This window comes from Athene noctua, chromosome 9 (assembly GCF_965140245.1).
Source record: "Athene noctua chromosome 9, bAthNoc1.hap1.1, whole genome shotgun sequence".
In the NCBI taxonomy this organism is placed as follows: domain Eukaryota; kingdom Metazoa; phylum Chordata; class Aves; order Strigiformes; family Strigidae; genus Athene; species Athene noctua.
In genome coordinates this window covers 15786857-15807426 of record NC_134045.1, presented here as the reverse complement: position 1 = coordinate 15807426, position 20570 = coordinate 15786857, and the positions used below count along the sequence as shown (strand labels likewise).

The 20570-nt window shown below is 35.9% G+C and overlaps 1 protein-coding gene across 9 annotated transcripts in view; it reads left to right on the top strand.

The window, feature by feature from the left end:
* CEP89 (centrosomal protein 89) overlaps positions 1-20570 on the top strand; it is a 43931-nt gene that overhangs the window by 4545 nt on the left and 18816 nt on the right. For 5 of the 9 annotated variants that reach the window (XM_074913025.1, XM_074913020.1, XM_074913024.1 and 2 more), the window contains 13 exons: positions 706-811; positions 1696-1727; positions 2542-2596; positions 3948-4166; positions 4540-4682; positions 5059-5109; positions 6189-6272; positions 7155-7258; positions 10937-11052; positions 12683-12863; positions 13773-13940; positions 14609-14750; positions 17416-17505. In XM_074913025.1, the coding sequence (XP_074769126.1) occupies positions 706-811; positions 1696-1727; positions 2542-2596; positions 3948-4166; positions 4540-4682; positions 5059-5109; positions 6189-6272; positions 7155-7258; positions 10937-11052; positions 12683-12863; positions 13773-13940; positions 14609-14750; positions 17416-17505 (1491 nt within the window). The remainder of the gene's footprint in view (positions 1-705; positions 812-1695; positions 1728-2541; positions 2597-3947; positions 4167-4539; positions 4683-5058; positions 5110-6188; positions 6273-7154; positions 7259-10936; positions 11053-12682; positions 12864-13772; positions 13941-14608; positions 14751-17415; positions 17506-20570) is intronic. The other 4 variants (XM_074913021.1, XM_074913017.1, XM_074913018.1 and 1 more) reach the window with 3 other exon arrangements.

The window sequence follows — 20570 nt, the reverse complement described above, 5'->3', positions numbered from 1 at the left end:
TCTTGAAGACCAGTGGAATTCTTCTATGTTACAGTTTTGGATTACCTTAACCAGCAACGAGCAGCTTGATATTCCTAAAGCACATTTAAAGTTCAGTCCAAAATTATACAAAAATTTAAGAAACAGGAATAAATAACTGAGTAGTAAAGAGGCAATAAAATGCTATGCATGGGAAAGAAATCAGAAGATTTCTTTCTGAAGAGATAGTAGTCAGTAGGAGGAGGGAAGGGGAAAAGAAAAGAAGGGAGTGGAATACATGGAACACTGGTATGCGATTGACAGGGGAAAACCAGTGAAGAGAATGTTAGAAATTATTCATGAATCCCTCAGTGCTCTGATGTAGAAGATACATGGTTGATCTTTTATTAAGAGCAAGTTCTTACTATGGTAGGGCAAACAAGAAAATGTAGGATCATTTCACTTGACTCTTGTGACTGAATAAGGTGACAGGAAATATTTGTCCTGTGAACTAAATGACTAACATAGTTTCCTACCTCCTGTTGATCATTGTAAGGTTTAGATTTTATTTACAGAGAGCCCTAAACAAAATAAAAAAGTATCTCTTATCACTTATTATCTTAAAATATTGGAGTTCTGAGTGTGACTGAGTCATTAGTACACTAAAGGTTTCGTACAGATGTCAAGATTAGGGCTATTTTAACCGTATTATCATGATTTAGATAGGCTTGTCTTATTTTCACGTAGGAAGAGTTTCCACCATCTCTTAGTACTAATGCTGACAAGAAAGAAGTGCCTTCTCATGAAACTGAGTTTCAGGTGCTGATGGATGAGTCAAATGTGCAAACAGAAGGTAAAATAACTTACTTTAAGTCAAAATGCCATATCTTTTAATACCATGGGGAAAAATATTTTTTTAATAAAATGAATTTAATACTATATGATAATGATATATTCCTTTTTTAAAAGGGCAGTGGAAGAAATGCTACTAAATACCTGTACAGGAGTTTTATTGCATAATTATCTTGTCCGTTATTTTAAAATCAGGAAAACAGGAAATCAGAATTTGTACTAGAGCTGCAAAATGCATTTTTTGCAGAGGATGGCAGCACTCTAGTAGCTAAAGGATAGGAAGGAGGAAGCAGAACTGAGTCTGTTTTGAAAAATCTTTGTCTTTCTGTGTTTTGTTTGTGCTGGATCTTAGTGCTGTTTCAATAATATTTCGGTGGAGTTATTTAAAAAGCTTTACAGAGAGCAATATCCAGAAAGAATGGGTTGCTTTGATAAAACCAGTTGGGAAGTGGATGCATTAAACGGAAAAGAACAGGATACATAAACTCTTTCTAATCCCTCTTCTACATAGTAAGTGCTGCAGATCTTGGAAGCTGTCAGATTTGCACTCGCCTTGTTCAGAGAAGCCCAGTAAAATCAATTAAAATATTTCATTTGTCCTTTAGTCAAATTCTAAAATAATAGTGGAAGACAACAATACATCTTAATTTCTTCCGTAGTTGCATTTGTACAGTGTGAGGTAAAGTAAGATCTCAACATCAGTATCCTGATACACCATGAAAGAGATAATGGAAAGTTAGTGATCTAATTTGTGGTTTGGGGAAGACTTTCTTACATGTATTTGCAGTATATAATATTAGTGCTTACATATCTATATGAACCTTAGAGTTTGTGGACTTAAAGATTCTTTAGTTCTTAATTGGCTGAAAGATTGTTTTTCTTTAGCAGAAGACCAGCATCTTGGTGTGAATTCAAAGGTAAGACATATATGAAGGTTAATTTGTTGATGCACTTTGGGAAAAAGGGTGTTGTAAAGAGCTAACAGTTTACAATCACTTAAAAGAAAACTAATTTATTGTCAATAGGGAATCTTTTTCTTTTGAAGTACAAGAATGGCTAATAATTCCTTTTGAAAAATATGACTATAGGTATATAGGCCATATTGGGGGTTTTTAATACATCTTCCATTGTTCCTCATGTGAAAGAAACAAACTGAGAGTGGGAGGCATCATGTTATAGCAAGAGATAGCTCTTGCTGGTAATTTTCAAATTCTGAGCCTGCCTTCACTAGATTTTTATCTAGTTTTCCAGCTGGGCACATCTAACTGCTTTCATAGGCTTGAAAAATAATTAATTTATTTGCTGATTCCCAGTTAGGGACTGACAGTTTATATCATAACTGAGTATTCTGAAGTCTTATTTTATACAAACTAAGAAGTGGGAGCAATGTCCATCCTGTTTGGTCAAGAAGCTTTTTTGTTTATGTGACTTTTATGTCAGCCACAAAACTGTTTTGAGAACTGTACCTCTCTGACAACAAAAGAAAGAAAATATTAACAGTTTTAAGTGCCCATAAGTGACTGATGGCAGTGATAAGTGACAAAATGATGTCAAGATAGGTAGGATAAGTAGTATATTGGTCGTAGTGAATCCAACTTAAATTCTATGGATATAGAAGAATCTGCTTCAAAAGTTCTGTTTCTTAAGTGTTTCAATAGTGATGCTATTCAGAGTACTTCAGAAAGGACAACTGTTAAAGCAAATTGTCTAATTTTTTTATTTCTCTGCTAGGAAGAAAAATCATTAGCTGAAAATCTGATATGTGAAAAGCCTCCACCATCCCCAGGTACTTCTGATTTTTCAATGACTTTACTACCTGTCTTCACTTTAATAATATGCATATGTATATAGAAATACATTTTACTGCTTGTATTCTCTAAGCCTAATTCGGGGGTGGAGGGGAAGTATTTCTCCTGTACAGGAGACGAGAAAGTGATATGTATAAAACCAGTAGTTCCAGGCTTTTTATGTTAGGTGTTTTTATTTTTCAGTCTGAGTGACTTTTGAAGTCTTAAGTAAATGATTGTGAAATGATGTAATGAAATTAAAGTCATACTAGAACTCTCCAATCCCTTAAGTTTTGTCTATACTAGAGGACTTCACCATTATTAAGTATACCATCGCAACTGAATTGTTAAACATACAGTGATAAGAAATACGTGGTCTACCTTCAGCTAGTGCCTTATTTGTATGTTACTGCATCCATGGAGCAATGCCTGGAAAGGCACAGCACCTCTGAACTTTGGGTCTCGCATGGATGGCATACGTGCCTATCATGAGTTCATGGGTTTCTGTGTATTTCTGTGCTGTCCATGTATCTTATGCCTTCTCACAGTAAATGAACAGTGACCGTAAGTGCCTGAAATATTACTAAAAATGTGAAGCTGTTCTGTGTCATCAATAACAAGAGATAGGTCTGTATTTCAGAACCAGTTCTTGTGTTTCATATATATCCTATACTGAGGAATCGTTCTATACTAAGTTATATTCGTGCCTGTATGTTGTTAGATTACGCTGGCTCTTAAAAGTCTGATGCTAAGGGTAAAATCTCAGCCTTCATTTTCATAGGTAAGTTGTTCAGCCCAAACAGATGAAAAGAAAAATTTGAAAGTGCAGTCCATTATTACTGATGCAACAGTACATTCATGATTTTGCAGATGATCTAGAATTTTACTTTTGTAAGGACTGTTAAGTAATTTCTACTCTACAGATCAGTGAAGCCTGTTTGGTGAGAAAGACGGTAAAGCTTTCATTATGTAGGTGATTCAAATAAGGAGGGGTCAAGAGGACTGACCAGTCCATGCAGGGCACATACACTTTGCTTACTGCAGTGGATATTTCTGTCTCGCCTCTCTAGTCCCAGTGCTAGGGAGATCTGCTGACACTTTAAGGAAGGAATGTTTTCAGTGTTTGAGAGAAAAGATGGGAACTTGCAGCCACTCCACTATACAGCTCTCCTTCCAAATCCACTTTCTTCATTCTCTCTGGCCTTATCTTCTGGGAGCCATGAGCTGATCTATATCTTACAAAGTATCACTCATACATAATGCTAATATTAGAAAAAATGGATTATAATTTTCTGAAATTCATATTCAAGTCTGAATACCATCTAAATACATTGTACTGTGGTATTACAGATGTGTCTATTCGGGCAAGGCAAGCACGGGAAAATATGAATAAAGAAAAGTTCAGAGAACTAAAACAAGAAAACTGGTCTCTGAACAAGGCATACCAGGCTATGGTCCAACAATTTGAGAGAACAAAACAGCAAATGGAAGAACAGCAATTAAAGATGAAGAGACTAGAACAAGAAAACAGAAGTCTTAAAGAAGCTGCAGAGAAGTCACATAGAGAAGGTGGGAGAAACATAAGCTATTCTGTAATTATCTTGTTTGATTTTTCTAATTTCTTACAACCTATTCCTGCAGTAGCAGGTTTCCACTCATTGATTTGAGCAAGTATCGATGCAGAATTAGTTTCTGAACAGTGTTTTCTACATTTGTAGAAATTTTGCAGGGAATACTTAAATGATCATGAGAAAAAATTACTTGGTTGTTTGAAATTTAATGGGGTTTTTGTTAGTAAGCTTTCATGGGATTATTCCATTACAGTATTTTAGAGAGAAGTTCTCTTCTGATTCTAGCTTATTGACATTCTTTTTCCTTACAGTTAACAAATTATTGTGAACATTTCTTGAATTTTGATTAAACTTTCTTTTTGTTATAATAGAGGAGGCTACAGAATTACTTTCTCTCAGACAACAAGCACAAGAACTGGTAGATGAAAATGATGCTTTGAAAATGACAGTCCATCGTTTAAATGTAGAATTAAGTCGCTATCAAACTAAATTCAGACCATTGTCCCAAGAAGAGGTAAGAATCTTGGTTATAAAGGCAATTTGTACTGAAGTGTCCCATTGTCCTTTCTTTCATCTTTGAGTTTTTAAGTCTAGTTTCTCCATATTTACCATATTTATCTATACAATGTCTACAAATGGCATAGGCTTTTTCTGAAATTTAAAATAAGCATTTATTGTTAAGTCTTAACTTAAGAAGTTAGACTTTCTCCTATATTAGTAAGATACTGAACTTCAGTTTTGTTGACTTTGTTGAGTGTGTGTTACATATGCAACACATCTAATTAGAAACATAAGCTTTTTTGGGGTAATAGTTGTGACTGCAGTGGACAGTGATTGGTGCTTCAAAACGCAGGAAGTAATTTCAGTATGTTTTTAAAAATCTCCTTTAGCATCTAAAACTGAAAAGTTTACCCATGAAAGGACCACCACCACCATGGCTGGTAAGTAAAATAATATTTTCACTCATCTGTTCATTCCTTTCTAAGTAAAGTAGTAGACTTTCTTTACTGGAATCAAAATATTTGGGATATTGTTTAGTTACTCTGCTGATCTATCACATAGTAGTAGAATATTATAAACATTTTTGTTTGTTGCATAAAAAGATATAGGGCAGAACTCTGCAATGATTGTGTGCAGGTCCAGTTGAATTTACAGTAAGCTATAGGCTGTGTACAATCACCAACTCTGAACTACTGAATGCAAATTAAGTAGAAGTACTGTTACCCTGAGAATCATAAATACCATCTTCACTTAGTGTTGTCTAGCATATAGTTTGCTTCAAGGTCTGTTGCATAATTGTTAATCTTTTTAATTGTTAATCTTCTGTTGTGATTATTATTAAGACAACCTAAAAGAAAATAGTGTATTTCAGTGATCCTGATGGTAGGAATGATCATGGGTCCATTAGTAGACTATGAACTTCTGACAAGTCTGTGAAATTGAATGCATTTGCAATATGTGAAACAATTTCTCCTTGAAAGGCTAGATCTTAAATTCTCCTTCCTCACTGTTAGTCAGAACTATACAGAAATAGGTACATCTGCTCTGTCCTTCTAGCTATACTATCCAGGAATGACATTCATGCGTATTTAAAGATGTAGGTTTGAGAGTGTAAAAATTTCTTCGCTGCTTGCTAATGAACCTGGGCTAAATTTGATTATTAACTATATTCACTGTAGTGTTTCAGTTTGGTTTTGTATTCAATTGCATCCACATTCTGCTGTGTTATATATACTGATAAGTAATAGTTGCATTTTAGTGAAGCGTGCAAGTTTAGCATCTAGCCTTGTCCCTTCCAAAGCTTGCTCCTAAAGTGATGCTATTAAGTGCTTCTGCGGTATCATTTTGTATATGGTGGTCTGCGTGCTTGTGCGAGTCCTGCACTTGTGTCTGCAAAGCATATATAAAACCCTTAACAGCTTTTAAAACTAGCAAAATATAGCAGGAGAAGAAGTAAAAAAATATTGATGAGACTATGGTTTGTATTTGATTTATATGGATTGATTTATTTTTTTTTAAGTTGGATATGAAATATTTGTCACCTCTTCTGTTGGCATATGAAGACAGAATAAGAGAAAAGGAAGATTTAATTCTTGAACATGAGGTAGGTTTCCATTTAAAGAAAATATACTTCTACACTAAATTACTGAAATATTTTTAAAGGGATTTGTCAAAGCTGTTTTCTGCCTAAAATTAAAGTTTTCCATGCATGGTTATTGTACTATCTTATCCTACTTGGCTAGAAGCAAGCACTACACTGAGATGTAAAAGAACTGTGCTCTCTGAATAGAGTAAACCATAAACACAGTCAGTGGTGGAAAGAATTTACTATTGTCACTCATAACGGGGATTCAGTGCCCGGTATAGCTGCTCTTCCAGTTACAGGCCTGTGGATTTTGTGGTAGAAGAATATTTATTTATAGATATTGAAGGAATGGGTACTCTTTTTGCTCTTTAGAAGTATTCTGTTGTCACTGAAGCTTTGAAAAATGGTGATTTGCTTCAAAGCAGAACTGCCATAGCTTTTCAAAATAATTTACTTCCTTCAAAAAATTAAGCTATAAAATGAGCATAAAACACCAAGCATTTTATATTACTGTAAATTCACTCTATTTTCCTACCGTATTCAAATTCATGTCATTCATACTGAAAATGTATAGTACCGTCTAGTAATTTTCAGAATTAATTTTTTTGAATCCATATTTTAACTATCTACATCTTGCTTAATTCAAATGACACTTGGCAAATATGTGGCACAATTCAAATATCTATATTATTTTTAATCAAATATTACTAGATTGATGAAGCAGTTTAGAAGTTAAGTATGCACATCTGAATTAAAGGTGAGTGAGTAGTGAGGTAATATGCTGTTAACAGAAGAATTAGAAGGCACCCAGGCACGTATATTTATAAGATTTTTTTGTTGATGTAAAAATTAACACAAAATATCTCTAAAGAATTTTATGTGGAGTCTTTTGTCTTCCAGGAGGATATGAAAAATTTTAAAATACGAGTTGAAGAGTTGGTGAAGGAGAATGAAGACCTGCACGAGCAATTAAATAAAAGTAACTTTATTACCCCTAGAGAATGGTAAGTTATATCACTACAAATTAATTTTAAAACTACTCATTATTTTTTTTGTTGCATGCAAACTTTTAAGATTATAGATCTTAAGTAAAAGTTTTGTTGACCTCAAGCAAGTTAAGTTTTGCTGAAGAGTTAGCAGGGTCATGAGTATGTCTTGTTGGAACAATGCTGATCTGCAATGCCTGAAATAATTATGGAGTAAAGGTTAAGTAGTGAATGTGCAGTGTTGCACCTGAAGCCCATGTAATTCTGTCCCTGACCTTGTAGGTTACATACTTAACTTTTACACTTCCACGTGTAGTAGGAATGTGCCAATGACTTCAGTTTTTCATTAATATAAAATGGTATTGGAATATGGCATTAGAAGAATTTGATGTTCTTGAGAAGTGAAACAATGCAAACATAATGAAATTAAGTAGTATAAAATACATACAAGGCTTAATAGCAATTTACCTGAGTCAGGCATTCATCAGTTGGTAACTTCAGATGGGGAAGAGACTGGTTGTACTGGTTCATTACAAGATGATTGTGAGCTTTTTAGGGCAACAGCTATAAAGAAAAAAAAAAAAAAGGCAGTAGAGTCCTGGGGTATGTTAGAATAGGTCCTTCTGGTAGAGGCTGGGCAATAACAACACAATTATATGGAAATCTCTGGAGGGTCCCAGTCATCCATATTTAAGTAAAGAGAAACAAAGCTGAAAGGGTTTGTGGGGTAGCTAAGGAAATGGAGGGCCTCTTTTATTTGGAGTTCAGACAGATTGGCCTTTCTCATTTAGCAAAACAAAGGCTGAGAGGGGACAGTGTTGCTTTCTGTAAGCACATTAGGAACAGGAGTCATGGAGTATACAAAGAACTACTTTAAGCTGCATTTATAGGACTGAAGGCAGTGTTACTAGAACAACAACTGGGTATTCATTCACCATAAACAAACTTAAAGTAGAAACTGGAAGATGATTCCTAACCAGTATAACAGGTTTTGGAACAGCATCCACTGAAGAATGAACATAAAAATTCTTACTGCACTCATGACACAGGTGGTAGTTATATGGAAGGGATCATATGCAGCCCTCACTAGGAGGACTTTATGACTCAAGCTGTCTCTTCCAATGTTAAGTCTCTGCAGATTTAACCAGTAACATCACCTGACTTTCAATGAGAGCCTTCTCAAGGCAGAATTACAGAAGTGGTTAGTTTCTGTTCAGATTTGGTTAAGTAGGTTGTTATAAAGGTATCATACTCTTTTATAGGTGCTTTAATAACGTACTCTGAATATTTTACGTATCTTTGGATGCTTATATACTGTCCACAAATTCCAAAACACTCTTCATAGAGGTGTTTCAGCTTCTTAAAATACGAGGTTTTGAACTTTTAACACCTTAACTTTTAATTTTGCCTCTCTGCAAATGAATTCAAGAAGTTTCTATGTGTCTGAGCTGTTTCAGGCTGTCTCTAGTCTCTGTCTGGGAGCTGTTTTTTAAGGTTGAGGTTCAGCAAGGCAGGGATGTCAGCAGCAATACCAGCTTACCAAGCTTTTTCTTTGTACCTTCAGTGGCTTCTTCATGCTGAGTGCTGCAGTGCATTGCTCCTTTATTTGTATTGACATAACTGCTCATGGGGATGCACTGTCAGGCACATAAAAGGAGTTGATCTTGATCAGCCTAATCCCCCTTTTGTAGCAATTTTTAAAATTTTCTTTTACAATGTAGCCTCATGGTGCCAGCCATAGCTGAGGGTGAGGGTGTAGCTTGACAGTGTGGGAGACATTTCTTGTGCCTAAAACTGTTGATGAAGTATGATCTTAGTGATACCAGTTTGAAGGTTGTAGTTTTGCCTGGAGAATTATTTTGTTCTTTGTTTAAAACTGTTATACTTCAAAGACTTGTCAAGTAAGATTCACAATCCATTTTCTCAACCTTAACTCCAGCATGGATACTTTTGACAGGGAAAAAAACTGCCATTGTTTCTTTCAGTTGGTAATGCTTAGCATCTTACATCAGCACTGACCTTCCTGTCATAAATAACTAATGTATTCTGTCATTCAGTTTTCATTTGATATTTATCCATTCAGATGAAAACATGCAGTCTTAAGTGGTTAAACAGTATGAACTCTATCTTAGCTATTAACAGATTTCAAAGTGGCCGATGTGCATTTGTTTCCTTCTCCTGTGCCCACTGCAGTAAATTTCACAGTAAATTAAGTCAGCTAAACTTACAAGCTCCTGTGGGCAGTGGTTTTCATTGATACAAGTGTAAGCTGACTTCTGTTAATGTGTTTGCAAAATTTTCAGGGTAGACTGTTTGAGACTATATTTTTGAGCTGCCAGACAATAATTGTTAGCTGTGTGGTTCAGCTTAAATTTTAGTCAGAGTATCATTTAATGGTAGGGGAAATTGTCCCTATCTAGACACAACAGGATGCATTTGTCCCTGTAGATCTATATACAATAGGACGCATTTTTATCTAGGTCAGGCCACACATGAACACAATAGATACATATGTTGTGTTAGTTGCTGTCATCAGAACTCCTCAGTAACAGTCTATTTTGCTACACTTGTTTGGGTTTAGGCTACTCTTGCTGATGGATTGATGACAACTCTTGAGTTCAAGTTCACGTGATATCATTTGATACTACTTGCACCTACTTGCATTCTGGCTAATACTTTTCAACTTTCCAAGTTATTATTAGAACAGCAAATAGTTTCTTAAGCTTTTGATAACATCAGAAAGAGTGGTATTGATTTTCTTGAAAGCTGAATTAATGCTAGTTATAAAGCAGGGAGTTAATTTCTCTGCTCAGGGTAGTTCAGTTTAAATTCCCATCTTCTTGATAGGCCCATCAGCCACACTGGCAGTATTTTTACAGAGATTAAAGCCAAGTAAATCCAAATCCTAACCAAGAATTTATTGTATGATTTGAAAACAAATCTCATTCAGTTTCTAGTTACACATCTGACTGCAAGTATTATGGCACCATTATGTAGCTTTAATTCTCTTGTATGAGAACTGTCTGAGGGAGCTGGAACTGTTTCACCTAGAAAACAGAAGGCTCAGGGTGGATCTTATCACTGTGTATAAATGGCTGAGGGAAGACTCTAAGGACAAAGCCAGGCTCTTTTCAGTGGTGCCCTGTGACAGGACAAGAGGTGATGGGCACAAACTGAAACACAGGAGGTTCCCTCTTAACATAAGGAAACAGTTTTCCACTGTGAGCATTGCAACAAGCTGTGCAGAGAGGTTGTGGAGCCTCTATCCTTAGAGATACTCAGAAGCCATCGGGATGTGGTCCTGGGCCTCTGGCTTTAGGCACCCCTGCTTAGGCAGGGAGGTTGGTCCAGATGACCTCCAGACGTCCCTTCCAGCCTCAGCCATTCTATGCTTCTACGGTTCTAATTCACACATACGTATTTTTACTTCTTTCTGTAGGGAATTTTTGCTTTAGTTAGTCAAAGGTTTTAAACATTATTTAAAATATTTTAAATTTTGAGGGTTGTGAGTTCATGTCTCTAAAAAAACAAATTAAAACCCCTAATTGAAAGCAATGTCAAGGCCCAAGGTAAGCTTATTAAAGAGATTCAAATATGATTTTATAAGTTTACACTGTTGGAGTTCAGTTGAGTGTTGTCTTTGGACATGTTAATATTTGAATGATATATTTTTTTATAAGCTGTTTGTCATTGCAGGCAGCAGCTGACAACTCAGGCCAAGCTGGTCTTGGAAGAAAATAGATTGTTGATGGAGCAACTTGAAATTCAACAAGCTAAAGCAAAAGATAGTCACAGACAACATGTTAAAGAAGGTAAAGCACTTGAGCTGCTGGTCATTTGAACTACACCAAAGATGGTACTGCAGGTTTAGTTGTTTGTTTGGGGTTTTTTGTAAGTTTTATTTTGTTTGGGGGTTTTTGGCTTTTTTTGCAACTTCATGTATGCCTACAAAGCATCCCTGGAGGCAGGTAATACTAATATGAGATCAAGCTCTGGATGTCAACTGATACTGAAAAGAAATGTCAGTGTCACCTATTGACTCTATACAGCATACTCCATTTTGACATGCTTCCTCTGAAAAAGTGACAAGAACTGTTAAACAGCAATACACTCATTTTCATAATTTAAGAGCACTTTATATTTTACAGGTTGGAATTTGTGAGGTATTTTTTACTTGTTTAAATGTTTAATTTAGAATTTGTAAGATTTTAAAATTTTCTGCTTTGTAACTAATGTTTATCATTTAATATACTTAATTATATCATAAATAGAATGATTTGATTTTAGACTTTTGTAATGATACTGCTTAAATTTACATGCAACTTCAAGTAATAATTTATCACTGTTTTATCAGATTTTTGTATTTGCTTGAATTCAAAACACTTGGTATTCCTTGTTTTGCTTGTAAATACTATTTCTTGACCAAGATTATTTTTCTGTTGATTAGTTAATTTTTGCATCAGTAGATTCCTCTGAATGTTTCTTGTTTAATAGCCTTCTGACTGGAACAAACATGTTATAGTTTAAAATCCCAAAACTGAAAGTAAGATTTCTTTGTGAAGTTTAAAAAGCAAAACTGAATCCTATTTGACAGATCAGGATGTTCTGAAAAATGTTTAATTATGTGCAATTAACATAAGTCACTGATAAGAACAATTTCTTTAAGTGAACCTACACAGCAAAACTTCAATCCTGAAATTTTTTATTCATCTGCCATCTAATTCCATAAATACTTTTCTTTCTCCTTTTAAAGTTTGAGTTTCTTATTTAGAGTTTTATCTCTCTATATCCATCTGTGTTTAGAAGATAACAACTCATCATACCCAGGGCCAAAGGCTCGATAATACCCCAAAATCAGGTGTTCCTCTTTCCAAATCTCAAAATAGCTTGATCCAGTATGAGTTATTATACATGAGTTATTAACATCCCTGGTAAACACTGACAGATTTTGTTATCTATTGCTGGAGTTCTCACGAGGAAACAAGAGGCCTGATCTTCTTTTCAGTTCCTACAATTGTTTTGGCAGTGTATCCAGTGATTGAAATACATACTACAGGAAAAACTCAGAGATCAGTGAACAGAAACAGGCCAGTCTCTAGGCGACTAAGCTACAAAAGTTATGTTCCATTTTTTGTTCTTTTCCTGAATTAGTAAAATCTGAATCAGGGGATTTTTCAGAGTAAAATGACATTTCGATGAGCAAATAGCTTACAGCCCTGAAAAGAAGCAGTTTTGAAGTTTTGGCACTTTCCCAAAACAAACTGCTTGAGACTAAAAACCCAAACCTCAAACTGTTAAAATACAAAACAAACTGACAAATCCACTGTTACATAATGCTATGAACAACTTGGAATTAACATATTACTGGTTTAGTTGGGAGTTTCACTAGGTAATTGAATTAATTCTGCTGTACCCAGTTTTGTTTTTTTTTCCTCCCAAAAGCTTCAAAATTGACCAAACAGATAGTAATCTTAGAAGATAGGAAACATAGTCAAGAAGAAGAGATAGCAGAGTACCAGAAGCAGTTGGAAGCTTTGCGTTCTACTTGTGAAGAGCTGAAGACCAAACTGGATAGCAAAATATCATCAGAGGAGCACTTTGCTGTGGTGAATGATTTAAAAAGGTATAAGTTTACATATGGTGCACAGACAAAAATTCTGCAAAGCATTCACATGAACAGATCCGCATATGCATCACTCTGTAGGTAGGAGGTGAGTGGAAACCTATGCTGGTAATCTAGAAAGATAACTACCAAAGTACAAAGAAAGGTAAAGAAATATTTCAAAATTACTGTCTTGCTTTTTGTAGACAATTAAAATTACAGAAGGAAATTCCACATCTAGAGACATCAGTAGGAGTGTTTCTACCATAGAGCACGTACTGCTAAATGTACCTTTTTAAATACTAGAAGGCATTAAAAATACCATTTTTGTCAAATCTGTTTACTTCTATCAACACTGTGTATAAAAAGTTCTCATTCTTTTGTACCCATCTTTGGAAAATGTCTGAAAGATCCTGAAATTCTAAACTAATTCTAAGTTTCTCCAGTCTGTACAATATGAAAATAACACGAAACAGCACAACAGAAAAGTGCTGTCATGCAGCGTCATCTGTAAAGCAACATTTTTCTAAAGACATTCTGTAAATATGTTTACTGTCACGCCTTAGAATAGTGCAAGTTACTGTTTCTTCGTACGGTGCCTTCCTGAGAAGTTCAGACCTTGTTTTTTGGCATTATTAGTATTAAAAAAAAGGAAGGAAATACATTTGGACTATACAGAATATTTTTATGATCAAAATTCTATTTCAAGTACAGTCAGGATTAATTACTTGAATAATTCTGTTTGTATTATGCTCATTCATTATTTGATATGTCATGAGATTGTAATACCTCTCTGATGTCACCACTGAACATGAAGCATTCTCAGTGTATCTTTTTCATGCCTTCAACATGGGTATCTTGCTGTAACTTACCTTTTTAGTGATGTAGCTCTATACATGATGCCTGTTCTATGCTGTTGGGTTTTTGCAGCCACTTAGAACAGGAGCAGGAGAGGAAGCGCTGTGAGGTGGAAGATCTAATGGGAAAGATAGCGTCACTGCAAGCTGAAAACAAGAAACTGCTTTTAGAGAAAAATAACTTCACGGCTGACAACAAGATCCTAGAAACTGAGATGGAAGTGACACGAAAAACAAACAGGTCATATCATGTTCTCATTTTCTTATAGAAAAATACTTTTATTTCTAAAAATAACAGCAGAAATATCTGTAAAAATATTTTCTGACATCCTACAGCGTATAATTTCTACCTATTACAGAAAAAATATGTTTCCTAAACACATCTTTGTCATATCTAAAGGCCTGGTTGTCAAGTAACTTTGCTAAACTTTATATGTGTTCATGAACACTTTTATACGTCTACATGCAAATTAAGAATATATCTTTAATGCTAGTAGTTAGCTATAGCAAGTAATCATTTGTGTACTCAACAGAAAAATAGGGTCTTACACTATTTGCAGACCTTCTCATACATCCCAGTGGTTCAGAGTTGGGCTCATGATACTTTAAAAAGTAAACCCAATATTGTCACTATATTCTTAAGAAACATGACCTTGCCGCCACTGCACAAATTGTTCTCTTTGAATCACTGTTATTGTTGTTATTCACACAACGTATTGTGAAGAGAGACAGCCCCAAAAAGTGGGAAATGATACTCAGGCATTGCAAATATTCTGAGCCAGTGCACCTTGAACAGTATATTTGATTGTTTGAGACTTGTACAAGTTGATTTGCACATGCAATGCAAGTTCTTTCAATGCCAATATTAATTCCAATCTGAAGATTTTCCTTTTTCTGTTAATTTTATAGGCAATTAAAGAAGAAAATAAGTGTTTTGAAACTGCAGTTGGAGGAAGCAATGGAAAAAGAAGTTGCAGCCCATCACTATCTAACTAACCTTATTGGTTTGGTGGAGAAGATAACTCAGGAACGTGATCATCTTCTTGTTTTGGTAATTACCTTTAAATAATTAATATTTCTGGAGATAATTAAGCCTTAACTTATATCATCATTAGGGTCTGCAATGGTATATATCAAGTTTAAAAGATTTTTTTAACCTGATTTTAGAGATTGGCTTCAACTGTATTGAAAAATAGCTCGCAATCATAAACTTAATATAATTTCTGAATCTAAAGGTAAACTATTATCCTTGAAATGATCTCTATGGACCTTCTACCATGGATGCACGTGCATGTTATTGCTCCTTTTTGGTGAGCAGTCATTTTGACAGGCTGGTTGAGACTTTTGGAACAACTTATATTTAGTGGAAGTGTTTGGTTCAAGGTTACTGGGCTTTTTACAGGCACACTTCATTTCCTTTACAAGATCTTAGATACAATTTCAATTTTACATATCGGTACTCTGTCTTCAAAGTGGTCCTGGAAACCATTTCACAAAACTGTGTTATAAAATAAAGCTTCCTTTGTTTCTGTTGTTCAGGTAGTAGACAAAGGTTGTAATTAGTGTTGGGTAAAAAGATTCTATAGTGGTTAATTCCTAATTTTAGAAGAGGAACTGTGGTGACCCAACTCAAATCCTTGTCCACTGCAAACTGGACTTGAGAATTGTGAAACTAGGGACAATAAACGTCTCCTAGGAATTAGGGGATTTGGTTCTTTTCTCTCAATCTCTGGCATATCTACTTTCAATTATTCAGTATACCACATCTGAAGTATCATAGAGATCCAGAATTACCTTTAAATACAAGGTGTGCCATTTAGCTTAATAATACCCTAGTAGATGTTCAGAATGCTTTTAGCAGAAAAAGCCTGTTTCGGAAGGAAAGATGTCTTAATAGAACTTTAATTACCACAAGGTAGTGTAAGTATCACCTGTCTTTGCAAGTGTGCAGTATCTGACATAATATTCTTCCCCTCTGAAACCTGCAGTGTACACTAGAAAACTTTGTGCAGGTGCAGAAAACCAGAGTAGGTCTGTGGAAAGCAGCCCAAACAGGTATAAACTGATCCAGCAATTAGAAACTAGTCCTGTCATGCAAAACAGGATTTATCTCTTCCTTGTGGATCACATTCTGTTGTGTATGTTTATGATGATGACACATACTTACTTGCTGTCCATTGTTTCTCCATTTTGTGGCTTAGATACTAAACAGCACACAAGTCTTGCTTTTTTTTTTCATGAATTCACTGTGTCTGGGCTGACAGTACAGATAGTCTGAAAAAACTTTTCTACTGAAATAGTCTAGTATCAGTAAAATCTTTAAATAACCGGTTTACTTTGCTGCCAGGTAGAGCTGGATCAGAACAACCTGTTCCTACTTTTAATTGCTGAACTTAAAACCTACCTTGGCAGAAAGTTAGACTGCAGGTATCTTGTAGTCAGGTAATCTGATATGGTTGTCTAATGGGAAGGCCTAAAAACCAAAAAAAATTTGATTAGAATTGAATTTAATGGTTATGAAGAGACACTACTGAGCATAAAGTATAATTAAAAATTTATTATCATTCCCCCACCTCAAAATTCAGTAATGTCAGGTTTGTTTACTCAGTTCAGCTACTGCTATTACCCTAGCCTTATTCTTTTTTAATTCACTAATTGAACTAAAGATTTAATCCAGAAGAATGGGGAAAGCAGAAAGGGTACAGCACTCTAAGAATTAGCCTATATTCTTACTTAATGAGGAATAAATAAATAAATCCGCAGTAATCACATGTCCACAAAAATAAATGGATAGTCTTAAATTTACTATTCCGGGAACAGTGACAGCCCACTGATAAATCCAGAAACGGTAAAACAGAGCAGCAACAAATTTATTTAAAATTATTTTCATAGTGCAACACTAATGATGAACTGTAATCCTGAGTTAGCAGCTGTCAAAATGATTCTTTTATTGTATTGTATGATTCAGCTACCAGAGAATAAATCAAAATGTCACTGACTGAGCATGATGCTTGCAGACTCCAGCAATGCTAGTTAATTTTTACTTCTGTGAAAGGAGATGGGTCTCTGGAGAGAGATGGGTAGTTTGAGGTGGTCAGACATTGCTGATTCTAAAACCTGGTTATTTCTCTTGAATGCTTTCAGTGGATTTAACAGTTGAAACCTCATAGTTTCAAAATTATTTTATTGTTTACAGCTTATGCAGTTCTTGTGTCATTTACTTTCTATATCTGAGCGAGAATGTGGTGCTTGTGAAATGATGGAAACAGTCATAAGACAGCAGCATCTCATAAGGCACATGTCAGATTCCTTGGCTGAACCCCTGCCAATTTCAAGGGCTCTTTTGAGAAGAGACTATTAAATCTGACCCAGAAGGCTGAGTCTCATGCATACAAATGGGATCCCTACATGTACCTACATACATCTTTAGAAAAATATGCAGAATCGGTTGGGTTTATGGTATTAGTAGCTATGATCCTTTCAGAATAAAACTGTTTCAGGGTATTATTTTGTTAGTGAGATAGTATTCACAGTTAGTTGACAAATTATTAATTAGACATTATTAGAATAATTTTCAGGATTTTTTTTTCCATCTTGGTTCTTCAGACTCTTGGAGCTCAAAACAGAACAGCTCTGTCCTCCTCAGTGTATGTATTTTGTCTGCCCTGTGTAAAGTAATGATTGCATTTAGTTACATGTATACTGTATGGTTGCAGGCCAAATGTTTGGAAAATGAGAATCATGGTGTTCTTAACAAAATAGTAGAAGGCAGTCTACGCTTAGGGAGATTGGAAGAAAAAGTTAAGGTAAGCGGTGTTTCTAAGCTAAATATTATGTGACATGTTTCCTTTTTTAATGAGAAAAGTCAGTAGGTAATCTGTGTCAGTGTTTTTATGAAAGATTATTTTAAAAAGAGCTTTTAAAAAGCAAAATAGATCATCAGCATAGTTTTCACAAGTATCTTTTTCCACTGTATTTGTACACTGTATGTCTGCCAGGTCATTGCATTTACATCATTACCTGAAGAATCATGACTAGTTGTAAAAATAATTAAAAATTACACTTAATTTGCATTTAATTTTTGTTCTGTAGTGTTGCTCAATTATTCTCTCTCCTGCTTTTCTGAGGCTGTACTAATGCTTCAACTTGAAGTCCATTACAGTTAGATGTGGCAGAATGAAAAACACTTCTCAAGTGTACAGTGATCATCAGATACTTTCCTATGGCCATAGGGTAGGAGGTTTAGAAACTGAGAGGATGTTCAAACATCCAGCCTCATTAGAGAATATATTATGGGTTTTCTGTACAACTCTCTTAAACAAATACATAGCACAGTGTGTAACTGCAGTATAACTGTGTATAGCATGAAATACATTTGAAACTTTCATGGTTTAGCATCTTTCGTACTACCATAATTGCTTTTACTGTAAATTCAAAAAAGGAAGGAGAAGGCTATCTGGTATATTGGTTTCTAGATACAGAAAGTAATACATACTACTTTCAAAAGCTGTTTTGTACTAAGTCAAGATTGTGCAGTTTACCCTAAAGCAGAAAGTCTCCATACACTGCACTTTTCCAGTCAAGACCTACGCTGGTATTCCTGCATCAAATGACACAAATGTGCACCACTGTGTTAACGGAGACCAGCTCCTTCTTACAAGCACTTGCCTTGTAAACACAGCCCAGCAATTAGGTTTAGAAACAAACCAAATTGTAGACGTAAACAGAGAGAAGTAAGCTGAAAAATAGCTAGAATTTGTAAGAAACCCTTCATAAAAAATCTAAATACATGAAACACTACCATAAAAGTTTTCTAATTCTACTAATAAAACTATAAAATGTTTTTAGCCATTTTTCATCCTCATTCATGTCTATCTAAATTCAGAAAAAATCTTCTCTACCAACACAGTGGCTGGTATTCTTCTTAAATACAGATTTTCTGCAATGTAATAGATCTTTGACTACTATAAGAGAGAGAACACAGACTTGCATAAAATTAGGAATATTTACATGTAGTACATGCTGTGAATTTTAAGTGCAAAACCAAATAAAATGAAAAAATCATTCTTAACCCATCAACCATAAACAGAAATTAGAAAGAACAGCCTATAAATAAAGTTCTTAAATATTGCTCTTTCTATTGAGCAAAAATAAGACTAATCTACTTGCAAAACTTTTTTGTTCTTAACTTTTGCCAGTAATGCAGAGGACTTAAACAGTCACAAAACACCTTAAAATATCATATACTACTTGGTTATAACTTCAGTATTAACTGAACTTTGCTAAAAGCTAGCATCATTTCTTTCTTTGCTGAAAACATCTTAATTTCTTAAACACCTCCAGTCAGGTAATCCACTTTTCTAAACAGAAGCTTTATTAATTTTTTCTCTTCGGTGATTTTTGGGAAGTTATGGGGATTCTTTTGTGTTACATATATTTAAAAAAAATATCGTAGGTCTAAATACATTGTCAGGTTTTTAGTTTGGTTCTTTTCAGTCACAAGACTTTTTTAATCCCAGTATGTAATACAATACCTCAAACAGGACAGGCCCTATTGCACACACTGCTTTTTCAGGTGCTGCTGATAAAAATTCAGGTGAATGTGAAAAGGCAAAAGGATTCTTCACTTCCAAGATCTGTTTGCCACCACAGTTCATGCACAATTTTAACAACCATTAAACTTGAACAGCAGCTTACTTTAAGACTAAATACTTCCTACTTCTTTGAAGGAGATAGGTTGGAGGTCTCATTAGTCTGATTAACTTAACTCATTAGTGCTGTGTAACATCTTTGTTGGCAACATGGACAGTGGAATCGAGGCACCTTCAGCAAGTTTGCAAACGCACCAAGCTGTGTGGTGCGGTCACACGCTGGAGGGAAGGGATGTGCCATCCAGAGGGACCTGGACAGGCACAAGAGGTGGGCCTGTGCAAACCTCATGGGGTTCAACAAGGCCAAGTGCAAGGTCCTGCACATGGGTCGGGGCAATCCCCAGCACAAACCCAGGCTGGGCGAGGAGTGGATTGAGAGCAGCCCTGCGGAGAAGGACCTGGGGGTATGAGCGGATGGAAAAATGACTGTGAGCCAGCAATGTGTGCTCACAGCCCAGAAAGCCAACCGTGTCCTGGGCTGCAGCAAGAGCAGTGTGGCCAGCAGGGTGAGGGAAGGGATTCTCCCCCTCTACTCTGCTCTTGTGAGGTCCCACTTGCAGTGCTGTGTCCAGCTCTGGGGCCCCCAACAGAAGGAGGAGATGGACCTGCTCGAGCTGGTCCAGAATAGGCCATGAAGATGCTCAGGGGCTGGAGCAGCTCCCCTGTGAGGACAGGCTGAGAGAGTTGGGGGTGTTCAGCCTAGAGAAGAGAAGGCTCCGGGGAGACCTTAGAGCGGCCTCCCAGTACTGAAAGGGGCTGCAGGTAAAATTGGGGGGGGGGGGGGGGGGGGAACACACGACTTTGTATCAGGGAGCACAGGGATAAGATGAGGGGTAATGGTTTTAAGCTGAAAGAGGGTATATTCCAATTAGATCTAAGGAAGAAATCCTTTCCTGTGAGGGCGGTGAGACACTGGCAGAGGTTTCCCAGAGCAGCTGTGGCTGCCCCCTCCCTGGCAGGGTTCAAGGCCAGGCTGGACGGGGCTGTGAGCAACCTGGGCTGGTGGAAGGTGTCCCTGCCCAGGACAGGGTGTAGGGTGTGGAGTTAGATGACCTTTAAGATCTCTTCCAACTGAAACTACGCTATGATTAGATCAGATGGAGAAATACTATTATCAGCTGCTTTAGGAAATTGGGTAACTGCCCTCCCTGCATTCTGAATTACAGGATAAAGTATTTAGGAGGTATTTAGCTGTAATCTGCCTCTAGTGATAATAGTAC